Source organism: Mesocricetus auratus, unplaced genomic scaffold (genome assembly GCF_017639785.1).
Source record: "Mesocricetus auratus isolate SY011 unplaced genomic scaffold, BCM_Maur_2.0 Super-Scaffold_6730, whole genome shotgun sequence".
NCBI classification, from domain to species: Eukaryota; Metazoa; Chordata; class Mammalia; order Rodentia; family Cricetidae; genus Mesocricetus; species Mesocricetus auratus.
In genome coordinates, this window is record NW_024429184.1 from 16,974,429 (window position 1) to 16,995,034 (window position 20,606).

The window sequence follows — 20,606 nt, forward strand, 5'->3', positions numbered from 1 at the left end:
GAAGCAGGCATGAGGGGGAGTAGCTCCAAGCACCGAACAGTCCTTAATGGCTGATTTCTGTCCTCAAGACCATGGATTGAAAGGGTAGTGAGTCAAGGAATGTGTGGCCTCTTCCTTATGAGACTAGCAGCTGAGGCCCAGAGAGGCTTGCTCAGTTCCAGAGCTCCTGGCTGGGTCAGCGCAGGGCCTGCCAGGTGCCTGCTGTTGTGTGTAAAGAGTTCTACTTACATGTAAAGGCAGGGCTGCATATGGCCAGGGCCCTGGCATAAGCTCACAATTGAGAGTGTGTGACTTTTGTGGTGAGAGCACGGCTCTGTTGGGTGTCTCCTGTGGCTGTATATTTGTAGGCTGTGCGTTCCCTGGGTGAATGTCCTTTCAGATGCTGTGTCATTTGTGTGAGAGTGTGTCTTTCTTTGTACGTTTTTGCCCTTGTTAGGATTCACCGTGCTCATGAGACCCTGCTCCCGTGAGAAACTGTGCCTCTGGGTGGTAGTTCCCTTTTGTCCGTGCCTATGACCTTGAGTCAGGTGTTACCATCCAGGGAAGGGTACAGTGTCCCCGTGTGATTGAACCCATGTGTGACTGTAACCTTGGGATGAGTGGCTGCTGTTGTTTCTTTGTGGGTGACCGTCCCCATCCTGCCTGTGTGGTGATATGAAGTTGCTTAGGACACCCGGGGGGACCATTTCCGGCATGTAGTCCCCATGTGAGTCTGTGTGTGCAGGTGTGAGGGAGCTGTCCGCTCTGTCCCTCTGTGTTCTCCGTGGCCATGACCTCATCCTGTCTCTGTCTCTCATCCTGGCTTCTAACAACCTTTTCACAGCTGATTCCTTTGGAGCGTTTGTCACTGCGTCAGGGCCAAGAGCCCCATCCTCCCCCTGCTGCTTGATTTAATTTCTGAAATGGACAGCACATCAGGAGGGGCACCTGCAGTGCTGTCCAGAGACAGAAGATTAAGCTAGTGCCATTTCTGAAGCTGTTGCACCGCCATGTGAACTGTCGTTGTGTTAGCTAGACACTGTGTGACTGTCATGTTGCGTTGCTCTGTCTCTGCGGTGTGGCCCGCAGAAGTCTGCTGTGCACGTCTCTTCTGCCATTGCTATCAGATTGTGTCCCCGGTTTTTGTTTTTGGAGGCAGACGCTGTGTGAGGTTCGTCCGCTGCTGTTGTATTTGCTGTCAGGAGAAGTTCCCTCATCTGTGGCTGTGCCACCCCCTGCCCCAGAACTGAAGGGCCAAACTGAGTCCATGTTTGTTCTGAGCGGCTTTCGGTCAGTGTTGATGTGTTGCCGCTGGGACCCTGATGGCCACGCCCCCTCCCCAACGGTCAGTTTTCAGCCTCCTCCTCAGGCAGCTGGATGCAGAGTCTCTGTTGGGGGGGTTGTGTGGAGAGAGGGGCTTGGCATGTTTCCTGGAAGCTCCAGGTTTTTGGACGGGAGGTTGGAAGGGGGCTCAGTGGCCGGAGCTATTTGATTGAGGGGGGCTCAATGGCCTGAGTCTTGGACACTGGGCCTCTGGTCAGGGGGAGGCCTCCATTCAGCCTCTGGCCCAGCCTCACAGCTGTGGCCTCCAAGGCCCCCAGCCACCGCCCTTCCGCCTGTTCATCCTCTGTTCGGCTGGTCCCAAGCCCCACAGACAAGTGGTCAGGGCTGGCTCCGTTTCCTGCTTCCCCCTCCTCTGGACAGGGACAGAGAGGCTCAAAGAGGGGCAAAGCAGAGACAAGCAGCAAGGGAGACAGACGGACCTGGAGAAGCAGACACCCTGGCCAGGGAGGGTGGCAGGCAGCAAACGGGACAGATGTTCCTGCCCAGAGAAAAGCAGTCCTGGGGAGGGGGCTAGGTTGAGGAGGGTGACTGAGGGGCCCTTGGGGGATCCCTCCCCCTCCCCTCGAAGTCCTGGTGGTGTTAACAAGTCTAATTAAGAGGCCACTGGCCCAACTTAATTGGCTCGTTAACAGGAATTGCCTCTGAAAATCCCCCAACTCAGCGGGGTGGCTCTCTGGAGGGGAGACGTGAGCGGGTGTTAACGAGGGATCCCGCGGCCCCCACTCCACTGCCCTTTCCTCCTCCTTCCTCCCCTCCCACCCTTGCTCCACAGATCTGGCTGGGATGCGGGAAGCATCTGTCCTTCCAGGCTCAGGGGGCAGGAGGTGGGGGTGTCTGAAGGTTCCGATTCTGCATACCTGCCCCTCTGCCTGCCCCTCTGCGCCTGCCTGCCCCTCTACCTGCCCCTCTGTGCCTGGGACCTGCCCCTCTGCGCCTGCCTGCCCCTCTGCCTGCCCTGCTCTGGGACCTGCCCCTCTGCCCCTGCCTGCCCCTCTGCCCCTGCCTGCCCCTCTGCGCCTGGGACCTGCCCCTCTGCGCCTGCCTGCCCCTCTGCCTGCCCCTCTGTGCCTGCCTGCCCCTCTGCCTGCCCTGCTCTGGGACCTGCCCCTCTGCGCCTGCCTGCCCCTCTGCCTGCCTGCCCCTCTGCCTGCCTGCCCCTCTGCCTGCCCCTCTGCCCCTGCCTGCCCTGCTCTGGGACCTGCCCCTCTGCGCCTGCCTGCCCCTCTGCCTGCCTGCCCTGCTCGCTACCTCCTCCACCTGGCACTGCCTCCCAACAGGTGCTCCCTTCCGCCTTCCTATCTCCAGTCTCCTGGGTTCAGTCCATCACGCCTCGGTTGGCCTGGGCTGCCAGGGCCAGGGCAGGAGTTTGGTTTTCGTTCTGACAGGCTCCTCCTGGGGCATCGAGGAATGGACAGAGCACTCTCTGAGTCCCAGCCCCCACCCCACCGCAAGCAGTTTCTGCTTCGCAAAGTTGACAGTTGCCAGGAGCTCCCCGGAGCTTATGTCTTCAAGGCCGGCCTGCTTTCCCTTCTGCTGCTGCCCAAGCCCTGGATGGTTAACGTGGGGGTGGGGAGCTTGTATGGAGTGGGCAGAGTTGGAGGCAAGGGGACTAGAGGAAAGATAAGGGAAGAGACAGGACGGAAAGACAGGACTGAGGGAGAGAAATGAGGCAGAGAAGAGTCCAGGAGGGGCCCACCGCACCATTGTATGTCACTGAAGGACAGCCCTGTAGATGTGGACCTTGGCACAGGGAGAGTGACAGAGACAGCGAGCAGGACAGACGTTTCAGTCCAAAGAATAGTGTTCCTGGGGAAGGATGGGCCGGGCCTGTGGACGGCAAGAAGGTGGAGTCAGCCAGCCATGATGGTGGCGCTACACACACACACACACACACACACACACACACACACAGAGACCAAAACGAAGACACACAGGTGCACAGGCCCGTGTGCAGAGACACTTGTCAGAAGTTCTGCACAGGGCCCGTGTGCAGAGCCACAGAGAAGTTCTGCACAGGGCCCGTGTGCAGACACTTGTCCTCTCATCCATGTCCCTTCAGTCTTACCCGTGGTCACCTGAGGTGGCTAGGCAGGACTCTGACCTGTGACTTCTGTTCATGCCCTCCCTGGCCCCACAGAGGCACCCCATGTGCAGTATGAGCGCCTGGGCTCAGATGTGATGCTGCCATGCGGGACAGCAAGCTGGGACTCAGCTGTGACCTGGAGGGTGAATGGGACAGACCTGGCCCCTGACCTGCTCAATGGCTCTCAGCTGGTGCTACGAAGCCTAGAACTGGGCCACAGTGGCCTGTATGCCTGTTTCCACCGTGACTCCTGGCACCTGCGCCACCAAGTCCTGCTGCATGTGGGTTGTAAGTATTACCCTGGACGGTGACCTCTTACCGATGTCTCGACTTCCTGTTGGGAGGGAAGGAGAGGGGCTGCAGCCTGACCTTTGCCTTCTGATCCTACCCTAACCTGTTCTGACCTCTGAGTCTCATCATGCTCAATGAGTCCTGTTCACCTTACCTGTATCCCACAGATATCTACGAAGGCCTTTAAATCCTGAAGTCCTTTTGTCCCCTATGAAATAGTGGGCAGAGGGGGGCTGGCAAGGCTTGGTGGGTAGAAAGGGATCCTAGGGTCACAGCTCTGAGCTGGAGTGTCCTCACCATGTCTGCTCCCACAGGAGATAGTGTGCTGGAGGGAGGGAAACAGGACACAAGGACATCATACGTAGGAGCAGTTTGGGAGGTCCCGGGGAAGGAAGAAGGCATCGTACATTGGGAGACACATGAATACTCCAGATTTAGAAGATACATGGAAACAGAATTCCTTCCTTTTTATTTTTATGTGTAGTTTTGTTGTTTGTTTCTTTGTTGTTTGTTTGTTTGAGACAGGGTCTTACTATGCCATCCTGGCTGGCCTGGAACTAACAAAGTAGACATCAGGCTGGCCTCAAACTCACAGAGATCTGCCTGCCTTTGCCTCTTGAGTGCTGAGACTAAAAGCATGTGCCACCACACCCAGCTGGGAATGGCCTCCAAGTCACTTGGGTTGATGAAAATGGAGACAGGGGACTAAGGGAATAACAGAGTGTAGGTGGTGGTCACTGAGAACGGGTGAGTGATTTGGTCGGAATCAGGTCCAGGCAGTGAAGAGAAACACGTTGGAGGGACAAGGCAATGAAGGATGTAGCAGGAGACGCAGGAGACGTGGAGTTGAAGAAGTATGGGTGTCGGGCCTGCAGGAAGTGGTGATGGGTTAGAGAAAGTGTGGGGAGTTGAGGGCGGAAAGGTGGAGAAGGCTCGTGATATGGTCACGGTGACACATGACAGGAAGGAACCAGGAGAAGTGTGTTCGGTTTGGACAGTGGCTGGACTTGGGTCTCCCTAGATTCAGATCGAAGATGAGACTCTAAAGACAAGCATTTTATTTTGCATGTGATGGAAACCTCTTAAGGAGTGGAAAAGAGACACAGAAAAGGGAAGTTAGGTTATTTAATAAAAAAAATGAGCTATCACAAAGATGAAATGGCTCAGCAGATAAACCCCATGTCTCCCAATTCCGGCAAGCTGTCTTCTGATCTCCGCACATACATGCCAAGGCGTGAATGTGTGCCCCCACACTAGATGTAATAATTAAAAACAAAAAGGTAAGTTATTAGTGGGCATGATGGCACGTACTTACAATCCCAACCTTCCAGAGGCAGAAGTAGACTTGCAAGTTTAAGGCCAGCCTGATTCATCCAATGAGTCCTGTCAAAGGTGTGTGTGTGTGAAGGGTTGTTACCAGGGTGTTTGCGACCTCTTGATAAGAGCCACCAGTGGGGGATCTCTAGGTATGGAACAGAAGAAGCACCCTCAGAGTTGCCCTCCTGAGGGGTAAGGAAACTAGAATTTTAAAAAATAATTTACTTATTATTATTTTATGTGCATTGGTGTTTTGTCTGCAGGTAGTATGTCCATGTGAGGGTGTTAGATCCCATAGAATGGAGTTACAGATGGTTGTGAGCTGCCACGTGGGTGCTGGGAATTGAACTCAGGTCCTCTGGAAGAGCAGCCAGTGCTCTTAACCTCGAAGCCAGGTCCAGCCCCAGGAACTAGATTGTTTAACCCTCTCCTGCCATCAGTGACAGACGATTCCCCTGAGCAAGTGCTTTGATTACTCAGCACTTTTGACACAATGCTTTGATGACCAGGGAATAATTTCAGGAGTTGGCAGTGGTGTGGAGAGATCTGCAGCTCTGTAGATGTCTGCTAAGATGTTAGGTGAAGGTCCTCTGGGTAGGAGGACGGACCTATGATTGGTCCAGAGTAAAGGCCAGTGGGATTCGGGGACAGGCATCTACTAGCGATGGAAATGTAGCTGTCATCTTTACAGCTGGGACGTGATTCGATGGGCAAAGGGGTGTAGAGGACTCAGAACCGAACCCTGAAGACCACCAGTGCGGGAGGGGCTGGCGGGAGGGGCCAGCAGGAAGGTAGGCTGAAGCACGGATGAGTGTGATTTGGAAAAGGAATGGGGGGAGGCGTGGTGAGGGGCAGGCGGGAGAGTGCCCAGCTCTTGGTCAATGGAGTGAACGCTTGGAAAATCCTCCGTCTTCCTCCTGAGTTAGAGTCAAGCTTCACTGGCCTCATCATGTTTGGATTTAATTTACCCCACAGCCTAAAGATAGCTTTTTTGTTTTTGTTTTTTATCCACCAGAAGCTACATGGGAGCAGGCCCTTGCCCATTGTCAGGGAGCAGTGTGGACAAATATGGTAAAAAGTTGCCCAGGACCACCCACAGAAATACCCTCATTAGGGCTGAATGAGATGTGAAAACACGTTAGTGTAGGTGTTCTTCCCCACGGAAAAGCCTTTTCTTTTTCTTTTTCAAGGCAGGGTTTCTCTATGTAGCCCTGGCTGTCCTGGAACTCACTGTGTAGACCAGGCTGGCCTCCAACTCGGAGATCCACCTGCCTCTGCCTCTCAGTGCTGGATTTGAAAGGAAAAGGACCTGCACCACCAAGTTCTCAGCACAAAGGAGACTTATTTGCCCCAGAGGAACTGAGGGCAGGGAAGAGAGACAAAGACAGGAGTCAGAGGAAGAGCGAGAAGAGGCAGGAATCAAGGAAAAGGAGGCGGGGTGTTTGTCCTAGGGAGGAGGCAACCACAGAGGACCTCTGAGAGAGGCCACAGATGGCACCTTAGGGGCTAGCTTCAGGAATGTAATCTAACAGGGTTTTTTGTTTGTTTGTTTTTGTTTTGTTTGCTTGGTTGTATGTGTTTGGTTGGTTGGTTTGTTTCCTCGAGACAGGGTTTCTCTGTATTGCTTGGGAGCCTGTCCTGGAACTCGCTCTGTAGACCAGGCTGGCCTCGAACTCACAGAGATCCACCTGTCTCTGCCTCCCGAGTGCTGGGATTAAAGGCGTGCGCCACCACCGCCCCGCTCGATCTAACGGTTTTTAGGAAGGCAGAGGGGGTTGTGGAGAAGGGCGCGGCTGCCAGAGTTCCTTCAGGATTAAAGGTGTGTGCCCCTGCTGCCCAGCTGGAAGGAAACCCTTTCAAACCGTTTCAACTGAAGAGAAGGCATTCAGGCCAGATGTTTTCAGTGTGATCCAAAGATGGAGTGAGCCCTGTTGTCCCTGTGAGAAATAGGGATCAGCCTAACCAAGTCCTCCTTGGTTTACTTAGCACCAGGTAACAGTGCAGGTCAGTTTAACTCCAGGCCCTTCCGTGGGCAGGAGGCCATTGTCCGAGTGCTGTGGAAGGATGAGAGCCCCTCATCAGTTCCCACTCTCCTGATTCTCAGTTTGGCTCCCCAAATGATGAGTACGGCTGGTGGTAATGGCTGCTGTCTGGTAGCCTTTAACCCAGTTTCTGGTGCTGCGATCTCTGAGAGGCCTTTGGAGGGGAGTTGCGTTTTGCATTAACATCCATAGTCCTTACCAACGGGACATGGCCACAGCATTCCTGTTGTGACCAGGACCCAGACCGTTTAGATACAGCTCACTGTAGTCCCTTGGCCTTGCCCCTCAGGAGAGGGCTGGACAAGAGCTGGCTGTGGCATCTGAAATAGGTACTTATCTCTCACTGCCTTATTTCTGTCTAGAGGGGCGGGGTATTAATTACAATCATCTCGGTCACTTGATGCAATAACAAGAGACTGGGTTTGACAATACTCAACACCCAAGTGTCATTCTTGCCACCTTCTCAAGGGCACGGCGACATTACCTGTGGTTTGTGGGTCCTTCAGTCCAAGAATTATGATTTAATGTTTATGCTAAGTGTACAGTCTTTACTTCCAAGTTTCCAAAGGAACTTGGCCATAGTGATAATCTGGTGGGAGACTCCTTAGCCAGGCAGCTCCCTGCGGCCTGCGCCTTTCTGCCCCCAGGTGACTCCTCGAACAGCCGCAGGGCAGCTCCTACTGATGTGGTAGGAAACGGGATCACAGTGTTCCTTCTAGTAGAATCCTGTTTTGTTTGTTTGTTTACTGGACACTGCCTATCATTCCGATCTTAAGCTAAGACAAACCAGAGATTCAAATAATTTTTCAATGGACAGTTTCTTGTTCAGCCCCTCCGGCCAAGAGTCAAGATAAAGCTCCTGGTCCAGGAGCTGCCCCCAGCTCTGTTTGGCTGGGAAGAGTAGCTCATAGAACTGTGGTTAAAGATGTCAAGGAGAAGTGAGTGGAAGGCAAGAGGGGGTGTGCTTGGGAGTCCAAAACTTGGGGTACCTCAAGAGATCCCACAAGCAAAGGTTAAGACAGGCCATGAGCCTTGAATGCCAGGCAAGAGGAGTGTGGGTGTGGTATGGGCAGGCCTGCAGCGGAAGGGTCAGTGCGCCCCACCCTGGCCTGATCTGGCCTGGCTCAGGGTGTGGGCAGCTTGCCTCTCCTCCTCTCTAGGCCAGCGGGCAGGCCTCATGCGTGCTGGGGGCTCCAGCCCAGGCGGGCTGGCTAGATGAGAGGAAAAACATGCGGTTTGGTGGGCTGGACATGGAAAAACAAGCCAATTAGGAGGAAAACAAACAAACCCCAGGCCAGCAGAGGCACACGCACACATGCACACGCACACGGCCCTGAATGACACTCAGGCACTGTGCTAGCTGATACAGTCACTTAGGCATCTCAGAAACCCCCACCGGGGGAAACTCGGTTGCCTGAGAGCATGCGGCATACCCAGATATGACATTGTCGTATGTATGGGTAGGCGTTTGCTCAGACACCCCTGACATACTCTCACACCAGGTCTAGCCCATTTGTAGACATGCTGGGGATTCGGGGTATCATCCATTCAGAGCCAGGATGGTGGTGCAGCCTTTAATCCCAGCACTCGGGAGGCAGAGACCAGCGGATCTCTGTGAGTTCGAGGCCAGCCTGGTCTACAGAGTGAGTTCCAGGACAACCATGAAACCCTGTTCGGGGGGGTGCACTTAGACTTAAGCTCCATAGCAGGCAGTGTTGCTGGCTGGCTGTGTGCTTCAGGTACAGTAGCGCCCTGGAGGACGTGAGCGACCACGCCTTGCCCTCACAGACACAGTCGTCCAGCTCGTCCCCCACGGCCTCCACTTTACCAAGACTCACGCACGAAGCCACCTCGCCGCCACAGTGACTTAAAAACAGCCTTCCCGAGCTCACAGCACACTCAACAGCAGGGCCTCCCAACGCCACACTGTCCCACAGCCTCACACTTGGTCTCTCACAGCGCCCCGTCTCCGCCCACCCGGCCCCTCAGCTGGGCTCCAGCTGCAGCAAGTTGCTCCTTTTCTTCCTTCTCTTTGTTTTTCTTTCCTCCTTTTCCCTCTGAGAAACCTGGTCCCTGTCAGGGAACCCAAACCCTCCTCTTCTCAGGGCCCTGGGCCAGGCAGGAGTATCCAGATGACAGACCAAACCCCTCCTTGGCCCCTGCCCCCTGTGACCTGCCCACTCAGAGAGGGGGGCTGGGGGGCAGAAGGAAGGGGGTGAAGACGTATCAGCCTGCCCAGGGGAAGGGGCTGTGAGCCCAGTGCCGTGTCCTGCTCTGCCCTCCACACCGGGGCAGGCAGCAGGGCGCTGACTCTGCAGCTCCCCCCCCCAAAGCGCTCTTCTCCTTTGAAGCCGGGGTAAGGGGGGGTAGGAGCAGGAGCGGGGAGTGGCGGTTTCTCAGCGACCTCGGAATGTCCTTTTCTCCTAGAGCCGCTGCCAACTCTGGCCTGGCCTACAGGCCCCCAGAAGGCACTTCCTGTGTCCTTGGCCACCCCCACCCCACCCCCATGGGGCAGATAGGGCAGGAACAGCACAGGCAGTCAGGATGACAGGAAACCAACCTAAGATGGGCAGGTTCCCTGGGAAGGAAGACAGGGTGGGCAGATGCAGGTGGCCATGTGCTCTCCCCTGTGCCAGGGAGGGGCTGCTCTGGCCAGTGTCTCCACCTGCTGCAGGGCAGTTCTCCTTCCTGCCCCTCATCTCCTGCCCCCAAGCCGGGTTTGCACTCGGGGGCTTGTGTCCCAGGCTCCTGTGCGTCTCACACACTCGACGTGTGCATGAAGTCACCTCTAGTCACATATACCATAGAAACCTCAGTTCCCTGAGGGTCGCTACAGCCACTCCACAAGTGTAGACACGGACTCCCCTTCCCTGTCCCTGGCTTGTGGAGTTACCCCTCCCATTTCCTGCCCACCTGTCAGGCAGGGGGCGGGAGTCGGGAGGCGCAGAAGGGAGGTGTCAGTGTCCCTGGAACCACAGACAGAAATTCCTTGCTTGGGTCAGATCACAGAAGCTGCCTCCTTCCAGGAACTTGAGCCGACTGTCCTCACGCCTTGACCAGTGCCTGAAGGTGGGACAGCTGGGCTAAATGCTCACAGCAGCAAAAAGCACAGTCAGACAACAGAAAGAACTTCCCACATGCAGTCATGTGCATGAGTAATACCTTTCTGAGATTAATTTCAGTTCCAGTTTCGTGTGTGGCTTCATGAGAAACGGTGTCCCTCTCTGCATCTTCTCATTCCAAACTAAAGGCAGCCACTGATCATGCCTTGGCCTTTCTTAAGGTGGTGGCACCCTTGGAGGCTGCAGCCAGGAGCCAGCAGGGAGCACACCAACGGAACAGCCGCTTTCTGCCAACAGACATTTCATAAGCACAAGTATTCACATATGGTCATGCGTTGACATGACCAAGAGCTACATAGATGCTTTCTGTTACCAGTCACCCCTTCATGTCAGAGACATGTGTCTCACATACACACTGATACACGCGGATGTGTACACACGTGGATTTGCTCATGCCTAGCCAGTTTGTACTCCTGTGTGGCTACCAGACCTGTTCTTCTACCAGTCAACAGATGGGAAGTCCAGGGGGAGGGGTCTCTTCTCCAAAACCTACGTACAGGTCACCCTAGCAGTAGAGGACCACTGGACCCTTCAGTGTCTGCAGCGCGTCTTTGGAAGCAGACACACTGTGACAGCAGACATGGGCAGGGACAACTCCCTAAGACATCACCTCCGTGCTGTGATCGATGAGCTGGGATTCACAGTCCCCTCTCCTGCCCCGTCCCCCCTTCCCCCAGTTCCTGACTCCATTGAGCAGGTGTGTGGGGGGGAGTCCTCCACACAGCCTTGTTTTTCTTTAATTAAACATCTGGCTGTCTGTGGCCTGGGAAGCCTCAGACCCTCGCTGACAGACCCCCCCCCACCTTTGGCATCGATGATAGGTAAGGGGGGAGTGCTGGGGCTCTGGGGCCCGCCTGTCCCCAAACCAGTCCAGGGGACTGGAGGCTTCAAGAAGGCCCTGACCTCCTGTCCTCACCCCCAGTGCCGCCGAGGGAGCCTGTGCTCAGCTGCCGCTCCAACACTTACCCCAAGGGCTTCTACTGCAGCTGGCATCTGCCCACCCCCACCTACATCCCCAATACCTTCAATGTGACTGTGCTGTGAGTAACTGCGCTCTTGACCCGGTTCCAGCCCTGACCTTTGACCTCCCCCCTCCTCATCATGTCCTGAGTCCAAGACCCCAGCCCAGCCTTGGGCCTGACCTTCCCCCTGCTTGCCCCAAGCTGACCCTTGATGTTGGTAACAGTACCTGGGCCTCATTCCTTTCCAGGCATGGCTCCAAAATTATGGTCTGCGAGAAGGACCCAGCCCTCAAGAACCGCTGCCACATCCGCTACATGCACCTGTTCTCCACCATCAAGTACAAGGTCTCCATAAGTGTCAGCAACGCCTTGGGGCACAACACCACGGCTATTACCTTCGACGAATTCACCATCGGTGCGTATGGTAGTGATGGCGGGGGGGGGGGTCACTGCTGTATACCCCCAGTGTGAAAGCGTGTCGGAGGTGTCCACATGTATGCAGGATGGCACAAACATGCCTTCATATACACCTGTGATCATACAAGTGGATGTCCTTACCTGCAGGGCAGAGCCGTCTCCAGCAGCTCTTTTCATTTTTTCGTTGTCTCCGTGGCTCAAAGAACATGCAACAGGGGGGAAGGGGGTGAGCTGGGCCAGACTCCTGCGCAGCTGCAGCCCCCCCATGCTAATGGCTTCCTTACGGTCTGTGATAAATGAGGTGTCAGAGCAGGAGACAGGAGTAGGACAGACACTGCCCTCACCCTACCCGCAATCCCATTTGGACCCTCTGCCTGCCCTTGCCCTGTCCCAGACAGGCTCTGCCTGCTCCTACCTCATCCCAGAAAACCCTTTACTGGTCCCTGAGATGGTCTCTCGCCTTCCGCTGCTCCATCTTCCCCGCAAGCCTCACGGCTGGGGCTTCAGATTATGTCTGTGCGAGCTGGACTCTTAGATGCTGCTGCCATCAGATCCTCAGCTTACCTCCAACACTCAGAGCATCTTCAGATACAGACTCTAACGGGGGCGCCCAATCTCAGTGCGGAACTGAGAAAACGGAGGGAAAGCCAGCAGTGTGTGACGCTGGTGTAAGCGGGGTGACTTGGGTGGCGACAGAGGTAATCATGATTGTGTCGGCTTCACCTTCAGCATGCTGGACAGCTTGAGGAAGGAGTTGTGCTGGAGGTTGGTTGAAATTTAGGATGTTGCTACCAAGAGCTGGTGACTTTGACTGTAGTGACAGCCAAAGGTGACAACGGGGGTCAGAGCTGGTAGTCTAATGGTTGCTCATTGCAGGTGCCAGAGCTCACAAGGCAAAAGAGAGATGGTGGCTGTGGCAGTGGCAGTTGTTGGCAGCAGAGATGGCTGAGCAGTGGCTGGAGTTGACGGTGTGGGCTTGCTCCCAGAGATTAGCACACTAACGAAGCAGTGTCTCCTTAACAGTGAAGCCCGATCCTCCAGAAAACGTGGTAGCTCGGCCAGTGCCCAGCAACCCTCGTCGCCTGGAGGTGACGTGGCAGACTCCCTCAACCTGGCCGGACCCTGAATCCTTTCCTCTCAAGTTCTTTCTGCGCTACCGGCCTCTCATCCTGGACCAATGGCAGCATGTGAGTGCCCTGCCTCGCCCAGGTGCCCGGGTGCGCAGTATAGCGAGACAGGACACTGCCCCGGGTAGTAGCAGCACCAGCAGGGGACCCAAGGGCAATCTAAGAGGCTTGCCATGGGGAGAAAGGGATCAGGTAGGCTTGGGAAAACGAGTGGGCTGCGGGGAGCACCCTCAGCAGAACATGCCTTTGAGGGCTCCCAGGGCAGTGGAGGGAAGTGCTGGGAGGGAGGTGACCGGGTTTCATGTCCTTCTCCTAATGTCCCTACTCCTAGTCTCTGGCTGTCAGCCCTGACCAGCGTCTCCCATTACACACTGGGTCTGTGATGGACCTGAAGAGCAGGATGCTCCCACCCCTCCAGAGATTTGCAGATGGGCACAAGGGGCTAGGATCAGACACTGCGATCAAGTTTGGTCTAGGGAGTGGGTTTAGATCATGATGGTCAGGCTCCAAAGTTAGGCCTAGTTTAAAGGTCAGTTTAAGGTTATAGGTCAAGTAGCAGCCTGGGCTGGGAACCAAGCAGTGGAGAAGGGTCAGCATGGGGTGAGGCTATGGTCTGGGTATTGACCAAGCTATGATGGAGAGCTCTAGAAAACAGCCAGGGATTTGAAGGCTTCTGGGTATTCTCACATTGAGAGCCCAGGGCCTATTAGACTGTGGGCACTCTGGGTGGCCCCTGAGCTCTGGGCTAGGACTAGAGTTGGGAGTGTTCCATGAGACAAGCCAGTCTGTCTACGGGGAGTCAACTTGAACCCCACCAGGCTCCAGTGCCATCTCCCCATGTCCTTCTCCTGTCTGGCTTTTAAGGTGTAATCTGATTCCTAGGTGCCTGTCCTGGAGGTAGGCCTGGCCCCCACAAAGGCTCCTCACACTCTCACGTGTTCCCTGACAGAGTCCGGAGTCCCTCCCGCCTGGCCAGCTGCCCGCGCCTAATGCATTGCTAATAACCAGGGTCTGGTTTCACAAGCCCCCTCCCCCGCTAACGAGCTACAGGCAGCAGCTCTGCGCGTCGCAGCGCACACGCCTTTCAGTGGACCTGGCATACTGCCCACCACACACACAGGAACATACACACACAGGAACATGCGCACGCACACACACACACACACACACAGGAACATACACACACACAGGAACACACACGAACGCACACACACATACACAGGAACACATGCACACACACAGGAACATACACACACAGGAACATGCACATGCACACACGCACGCGCACACACACAGGAACATGCACACACACACACACACACACACACAGCTCCCAGTAGGAACCATGCTGCATACATGTATGAGACCAGCATGTCAAGGGCCATACATTGGCTTATACTGTGGGCGGAACTCACCTCTATCCTGAGATCATACATGTCCAATGGTACATTATACCTTATTCCATGTTTCATTGGCATCGGAACAGGTTAGATCTGTAGCTCTTTTCAACTTGAATTTTGTATAGAATATCTTCCCTGCCCTTGATTTTGAGGAGTAGCAGGTGTATGGCTGCAAGAGGAGAGCAGAGAAAAATATCACTTGGATTGTCAGGGAAATGTAGACTGGGCATATATAGGGGCCAGGAGGTGTGGCAGAGACTGTCTCAGCATGGACGGGGTAAGGCAAGAACTGGAACCTAGTGTGGGTACCTTTGTCGCCTGCTCTGGACCTGACTGAGTGTCTGACATCTGCACCTGACTGAGTAGAGGGCTTCAAGGCTAGTGGGTGACAGTGGTGGCTCCTGCTCACTGAAAGCCCTTCTCTTAAGGGTGGTGACAACCTAGAAAGGAGGGCCCAGGCCTAGGATTGTCACTGCCCAGAGATCATTGGCAAGAAGAGTAGTCCATCAGTGACCTACCCCCCTCGGCCCTCTCCTTTGTCTTTGGGGAAAGACATGTGGAGGTCTATAGGCCAAGACGGAGGGAGAGGTGAGCTAGTCAGCCAGAGGGAATCTTTATAGACAGAGGAGATAGGATCCAGGGTCGGGACTGGGGCTGCATGAGAGGAGGGCTTTTGGTGCCCACCCGTATTCCAGGGCTGGGGTTAGGATTGACTGGGTCAGGACTGGGCTCAAGCGCATTTCAGCATGAGCCTGACCTTTACCAGGGGCTCCAGCATCAGGACCACAGACCGAGCAGGAATTAGAGAGACTTCCTGCTCTGCATTAGCCTGACAGTACATGGACGGGTGCACACGCTCACACATGCACACACACACACACACACACACACACACACACACACACACACACACACACAGGTATCATAGACTAGCAGGTCAGGTGGCCTAGACCTTATTTTTCTGTGGAGAAGATTAGAACGGGAACCAAAAAGGCCTTAAAGCCAGACATGGTCCAGATCAGCCCCCTCCTTCGCCCCACTGGCTGCCCCTGTTTACGAGGCGGCTTAATGAGGCAGCGGGTGCTGCTGAGATGAACCAGAGCCCAGCCTGGGCCTGGGAGGGGCGCAGGACACGCAGGCCGCCTTGGAGAGTCGAGGGGAGACCAGAAGGATGAGGCCAGCCAACGGGGGTTGGGTGGTAATGCCATGCCTCCAGGAGGAAGTGGAGCAGCAATCCCGTCACCCGAGGGGTTGTCCCTAGCCCTTCCTACTTCAGAGTGATAACACCTGGAAGCTTTCCTGGGAGAGGCCCTGCTGGGGTTAGGTGGTGGGTGCACTGACTCTGAGCTGAAACCCACAGTGACAGTGTCAGCATAGCCCTCATTATAACTCTAAGGTAGATACGGTCATTAGTATCCGTTTATAGACAGGGACACAAAGCCAATGGAGGTTGATCTCCAAGTTAGCAAGCGATGGAGCCAAAGTTTTATCTTAGGCATCTCTCCAGCACTGGTGCTTATGACCTTTTCTCCATGGCTCCCCCAGAGGAGGTAGGCTAGCACCACACTGCTCATGGTTACATCTTCCCTTGGCACCACAGCATCTTGGACAACAGCAGCTTGGCCACTGAGCGGAGTCACTCTGGGAGTATTCTAGCCTCCTTCATGTCTGAGGTCCCTCCTAGGTCTTCTTGCTGATGTCTTCACTTTCCTTAGAAAGCGAAGGTCGCTCATTGTGACCCCTCTCTCCACAGGAAGCCCTCGCTCTCTCCAGGGGTGCCATCCATGTCCCTCTCCCCAAATGTACCCTTGCCTCCCTGGGGGGTGGCGAACCACACACCCATTTGTGACTCCAGAGGTGTCTCTCTTACCCTGTCCTATGCTCGGGCCTGCAGGTGGAGCTGTCAGACGGCACAACACACACCATCACCGATGCCTATGCTGGGAAGGAGTACATCATCCAGGTGGCGGCCAAGGACAACGAGATTGGGACGTGGAGTGACTGGAGTGTGGCAGCTCATGCCACGCCCTGGACAGAGGAACCACGACATCTCACCACTGAAGCCCAGGCCCCCGGTGAGCCCGCCTGCCCGCTGCCCTGTCCTCTGCCTGTTCCTCCAACTCTTCCTAGTAGCAGAGCCCATGTGACTGTCTCTCTCTTGCTGTCCCAGACCCACCCATCTGCCCGACACCTGTGTTCCTGGTTCTTGTGCTCTAGATATCCTTGGTAGGGATTACCGGGTGCAATGGTCACTTATGAGCCTTGGGAAGCAGGATGGGAGAGGCAACACTAATCTGATCAGGAAGCAGGAACAATGTGCCGCATGAAACCCCAGCTCTGGGTGGGACCCAGTCCTACCTAGCCCTGCCCTGAGTTTCCCCCATGCTCCCCAGAGACCACGACCAGCACCACCAGCTCATTGGCACCCCCACCCACCACGAAGATCTGTGACCCTGGAGATGTAGGCAGCGGCGGAGGACCCTCCATACCCTTCTTGACCAGCGTCCCTGTCACTCTGGCCCTGGCTGCCGCTGCTGCCACAGCCAACAATCCCCTGATCTGGTAGGTTGAATGAGGTTGGGCAGCAATGGGAGGGAGGGCCTTAGAGCCCCCATCCCAGCCTCAACCCTCACAGCCTGCCCCGTCCCTGTCTCCCCAGAGCCGGGCATCCTATGAGGACATGCCAGAGCACCTGCAGAGGAGGCCGGAGCTGAGCCTGCAGACCCCGGCTTCTATTTTGCACACGGGCAGGAGGACCTTTTGCATTCTCTTCAGACACAATTTGTAGAGACCCCGGCAGGCCCGGGCCTGCCGCCCCCTAGCCCCGCCACACCAAGCCGGCTCTCCTTTCTCTCCAGGGAGGAGGACCATGCAGCTAACCCACCCACCAAAGACCCCTTTCATCTTGCCCCCTCGGGCTGGACCCTCCAATGCCAGCGACTCCCAGGAGCCCTTGGGGGACCTGAGGGGAACCCCCATATCCACAGTCTCCTCCTCCTGCCCCAGCCTCCTGTCTGTCCCAGGGTCTCTGTTGCCACCATCAGATTATAAGCTCCTGACACTGGGGGGCCCAGCCATCCCCTCCCCCCAGGGCCCACAGTTTTCAGTCCCCCCCTCTGCCCCCGTTTTGTACGCTCCTCCATTGACCCTGTATTTAATGTCCTGTCAGTCCCTTCTAGTCTGACTCAATGGTAACTTGCTGTATTTGAATTTTTTATAGATGTATATACAGGGGTGGGAGGGGTAGGGGGGTTCTCATTAAACGTCACCATTTCATGAGACCTTGCAACAGAACCACTTTGGGAGGGAAATGCTCTTTCTAGGACCTCTGCTCTGCAGGCATGGAAGGAGAGAAAAACGCGGTTGGGGAAGGTGGAAAAGGGTTCCGTTTCCAGACCACAGTCATCCAGGATGCTGTGCTCCACACCCTAAGGGGCTGGGCTTCCCTAGAGTGTGCAGCCAAGGGCAAACTTGTGGGTAATGGGTCTAGGTGCAAGCTGGACCCACATGGGGCACCAGTCCCTTGTAGAGGCTGCTGAAGTTCTGGCTGGCTGTTTATGAATCATCCCCAGAGCTACCTCTCGGAGCGCCCAGGCAGGAGGCATAGTCCAGATGGATCAGCAGGTATTCAGCCAGCTCACAGGGTTTCAGTGTCCTGGGCCTGGCCAAGTAAGACGGCAGCTTGAAGGCAGAGGCTCCTGAGAGCGTGGGTTTCGCTGCCTAGAGGACCAGCCTCCCGCAGCACAGGGCTCAACGGGAATCCACAGAGTCCACATACTATGACTTTCCTGTCTGAGGGGGTTAGGGGAAAAACACACACAGTCTCTTGATAGTTTTCCTTAGGCTTTTTCTTTGTTCTTCTTTTGAATTCTCCATTCTTTATTTTCCTATTGATTTCCTTTTCTCATTCTTGATGTTTTCCTTTAGGTAAGAAGTTTTTTTCATCTCTCTTACATTATTAAAACAAAGTCATCCCAAGAACCCACATACATTTACATCTAAATAACTTGTTACAGATTAACAGAGTATGAGCAAGCAGGACACTTTTCTCATTTTTTTTTTTTTTTGGTTTTACGAGACAGAGTTTCTCTGTTTTGGAGGCTGTCGGTCCATCCTGGCCTCGAACTCACAGAGATCCGCCTGCCTCTACCTCCCCAGTGCTGGGATTAAAGGCATGCACCACCAATGCCCGGCCACTTTTCTCATTTTTTGTTTGTTTGTTTGTTCATTTGTTTGTTTCGAGACAGGGTTTCTCTGTAGCTTTGGAGTGTCCTGGAACTCACTCTGTAGACCAGGCTGGCCTGGAACTCACAGAAATCCGCCTGTCTCTGCCTCCTGAGTGCTGAGATTAAAGACATGCAGCAGGCACCACCATCTGGCCCAACCATTTTTTTTTTACTGACAGGCCGCATATTTTGGTTACAAAGAAAAAAAAAATGACATTATTACTTACCTTGAAAAGTAATCTTATAAGGAATCTTATGAATCACCAACCTAAACTTTTATACATGAAAACAGTCCATCAGCTCTAGTTAAATCTGTAGGGTGCATACCCACTGGTCAATAGTTTTTTGTATCAGGAAATTGAGGGCAGGAATTAATCATCATCTTCCATCATCAACCAATCCTAGCAAGAAAGGCACATCAGCCAATGACAGTTGGGCTGCTTTGTTCCTGTTCCCTGACCTTAAGGAGTTCCTTATTCCACTATGTATCTTTCTAAAACTTCAGATTGTCTTCTTGGGTTTTTCATCTCAACGCTATTTGACAAAAATATCTTAGTCTAACTTTAAGTTATTTTCAAAGCTTTGTTTCAGCTGTGATGCTGAACGCACCTCCCAACATTAGGTTAATAGAATTTAAGGCAGCTGAGCTATTTTGGGGGCTCAATTGTTTTTTGTAATCATTAACCTAAGCCACAGTCTATACAGCTTCTCAATAGAATCTCATGCATTCTGTGTGACTCTTCCTTGTTTTATTTTTTATCATCAAAACTCTAAGCTAACATTATTATTATTATCAGTTAAGCAGTAGAGCTTAGGAAGAAATCATCTTCATAATGATTCACAGGTAAACATGCCAATTAGAATGGAGTATTTCCATGAGATGAACACACTACATTACAGGCAGTGGGGATCTCCCCACACCCATTTACCCCATACCAGATACCAGGGAAAGATGGCAGCAGCAAACACGTGAAGGTACAGCAGAAACAAAAGGCGTTCTGGGATCTGTGGTCTTGGGACCTTGCCTATCTGAAGCCGACTGCCATCTGACGGCCACCAACACATTCATAGAGATTGGACCTGGGCTTCAGAACAGGAATTATACAGGATTAAGCCTCAGGTTTAGATACTATATGTAGTCCTCAGGGTGTACTTAGGAGGTTCTGGGCTTTTCCAGTCCCCAGACAGGTCTAAGTCCCCTCTCACTTCTCCTGGCTGCCCCATAGGTGTTCAAGGTCCAATTCCAGCCAGATGTGGTGACACATTCTTCTAATCCCAGCACCCAGGAGGCAGAGGCAGGAAGATCTCTGTGAGTTTGAGGCCAGCCAGGTCTACATAGTGCTGTGTAGAGAGAACCAATTTCTTAGAAACCACCAACGCACCTTTGCTGGAAATTCCCAGGGCTAGAGTCAGGCTAACAGGCTTCTGAGGTAGGGTGGGAAGAGACCAGAGTTGTAGCCTGGAAGCCAGGCTGCTCTGTGTGCTTAGCGTAAAGGGAGGTGTCATGGAAGCCGCCAGTGTGTCCGACGCACACTCCCCGTAGCCAGTGCTGGATGCCACAGCCCCACCCTTCTCCTCAGACCACGCACTTTTCACCGGCCTCGCAGGCCCACAGGGACCATGCCTTGGGAAGGACATCGTAGGCCCTCGAGCGCTGGTGCATCAGACCTAGACAAGGTACAGGCTGAGTTAGTCCCAGGGGAGGAACTGTCAAGTGGAAGAAGTTGCCTGTCTCCTGGCCGGAGGAGAGAGAACGCTTCAAGTAGACTTGTAGATAGGAAAGATCCGACACAGGGCGACCCGTGGCTTTTCTGTTTGTTTGTTTTCAATACAGGACCTTACTATACAGTTCTGGTTGCCCTAGAGATCACTCATGTAGAGCCGGCTGGCCTCAAATTCACAGGGATTCACCTGTCTCTGCCCCCAAGTTCAGGAATAGAGGCGTGCGCCACTATGCCTGGCTAAACAATGGGACTGTGGCTCCTTGAGCACAGAAAGAGACTCCCAGCGTGGACATCCTGAGAAGTAGCTGTGGACCTGAGTCCACTCCCTCAACTCCCAATTTCTCCTGTTGGTTTGGACTTGGTGAGGTGTGGCTCAGGCTGGAGTCTGCATTCTAGGTCCTGCAAGGCTATAGAGAGATCAAAGGTTACTAGCTCTCCTGCCAAGAACATCATATTCCTGCAGTGTGTTAGAACCTTGCCTATCTTTAAGGTGGGTGGGCTGAAGTTAGAGGGTCTCTGGCTTGTGCTGCCTTTCTGACTTGAAAGCCTTGGTCAGCCCTGACCCACCCACC

At 54.2% G+C, this 20,606-nt stretch overlaps 1 protein-coding gene and 1 long non-coding RNA gene across 5 annotated transcripts in view; one reads left to right on the forward strand and one right to left on the reverse strand.

The window, feature by feature from the left end:
- The window catches only part of Cntfr (ciliary neurotrophic factor receptor), a 38,559-nt gene extending 21,280 nt beyond the window's left edge, over positions 1 to 17,279 (forward strand). For all 4 annotated transcript variants that reach the window (XM_013119688.3, XM_013119687.3, XM_040739932.1 and 1 more), the window contains 7 exons: positions 3,461 to 3,694; positions 11,101 to 11,218; positions 11,389 to 11,555; positions 12,581 to 12,744; positions 15,979 to 16,159; positions 16,478 to 16,646; positions 16,744 to 17,279. In XM_013119688.3, coding sequence (XP_012975142.1) covers positions 3,461 to 3,694; positions 11,101 to 11,218; positions 11,389 to 11,555; positions 12,581 to 12,744; positions 15,979 to 16,159; positions 16,478 to 16,646; position 16,744 — 1,034 coding nt within the window. In that variant the 3' untranslated portion in view covers positions 16,745 to 17,279. The remainder of the gene's footprint in view (positions 1 to 3,460; positions 3,695 to 11,100; positions 11,219 to 11,388; positions 11,556 to 12,580; positions 12,745 to 15,978; positions 16,160 to 16,477; positions 16,647 to 16,743) is intronic.
- On the reverse strand, positions 7,558 to 11,487 carry LOC121137526. Its single transcript, XR_005874796.1, has 2 exons — positions 11,368 to 11,487; positions 7,558 to 10,405 (listed from the first exon to the last, which is right to left on the reverse strand). It is a non-coding gene; the product is annotated as an uncharacterized LOC121137526 (long non-coding RNA).
- Positions 17,280 to 20,606: the final 3,327 nt, after the last annotated feature.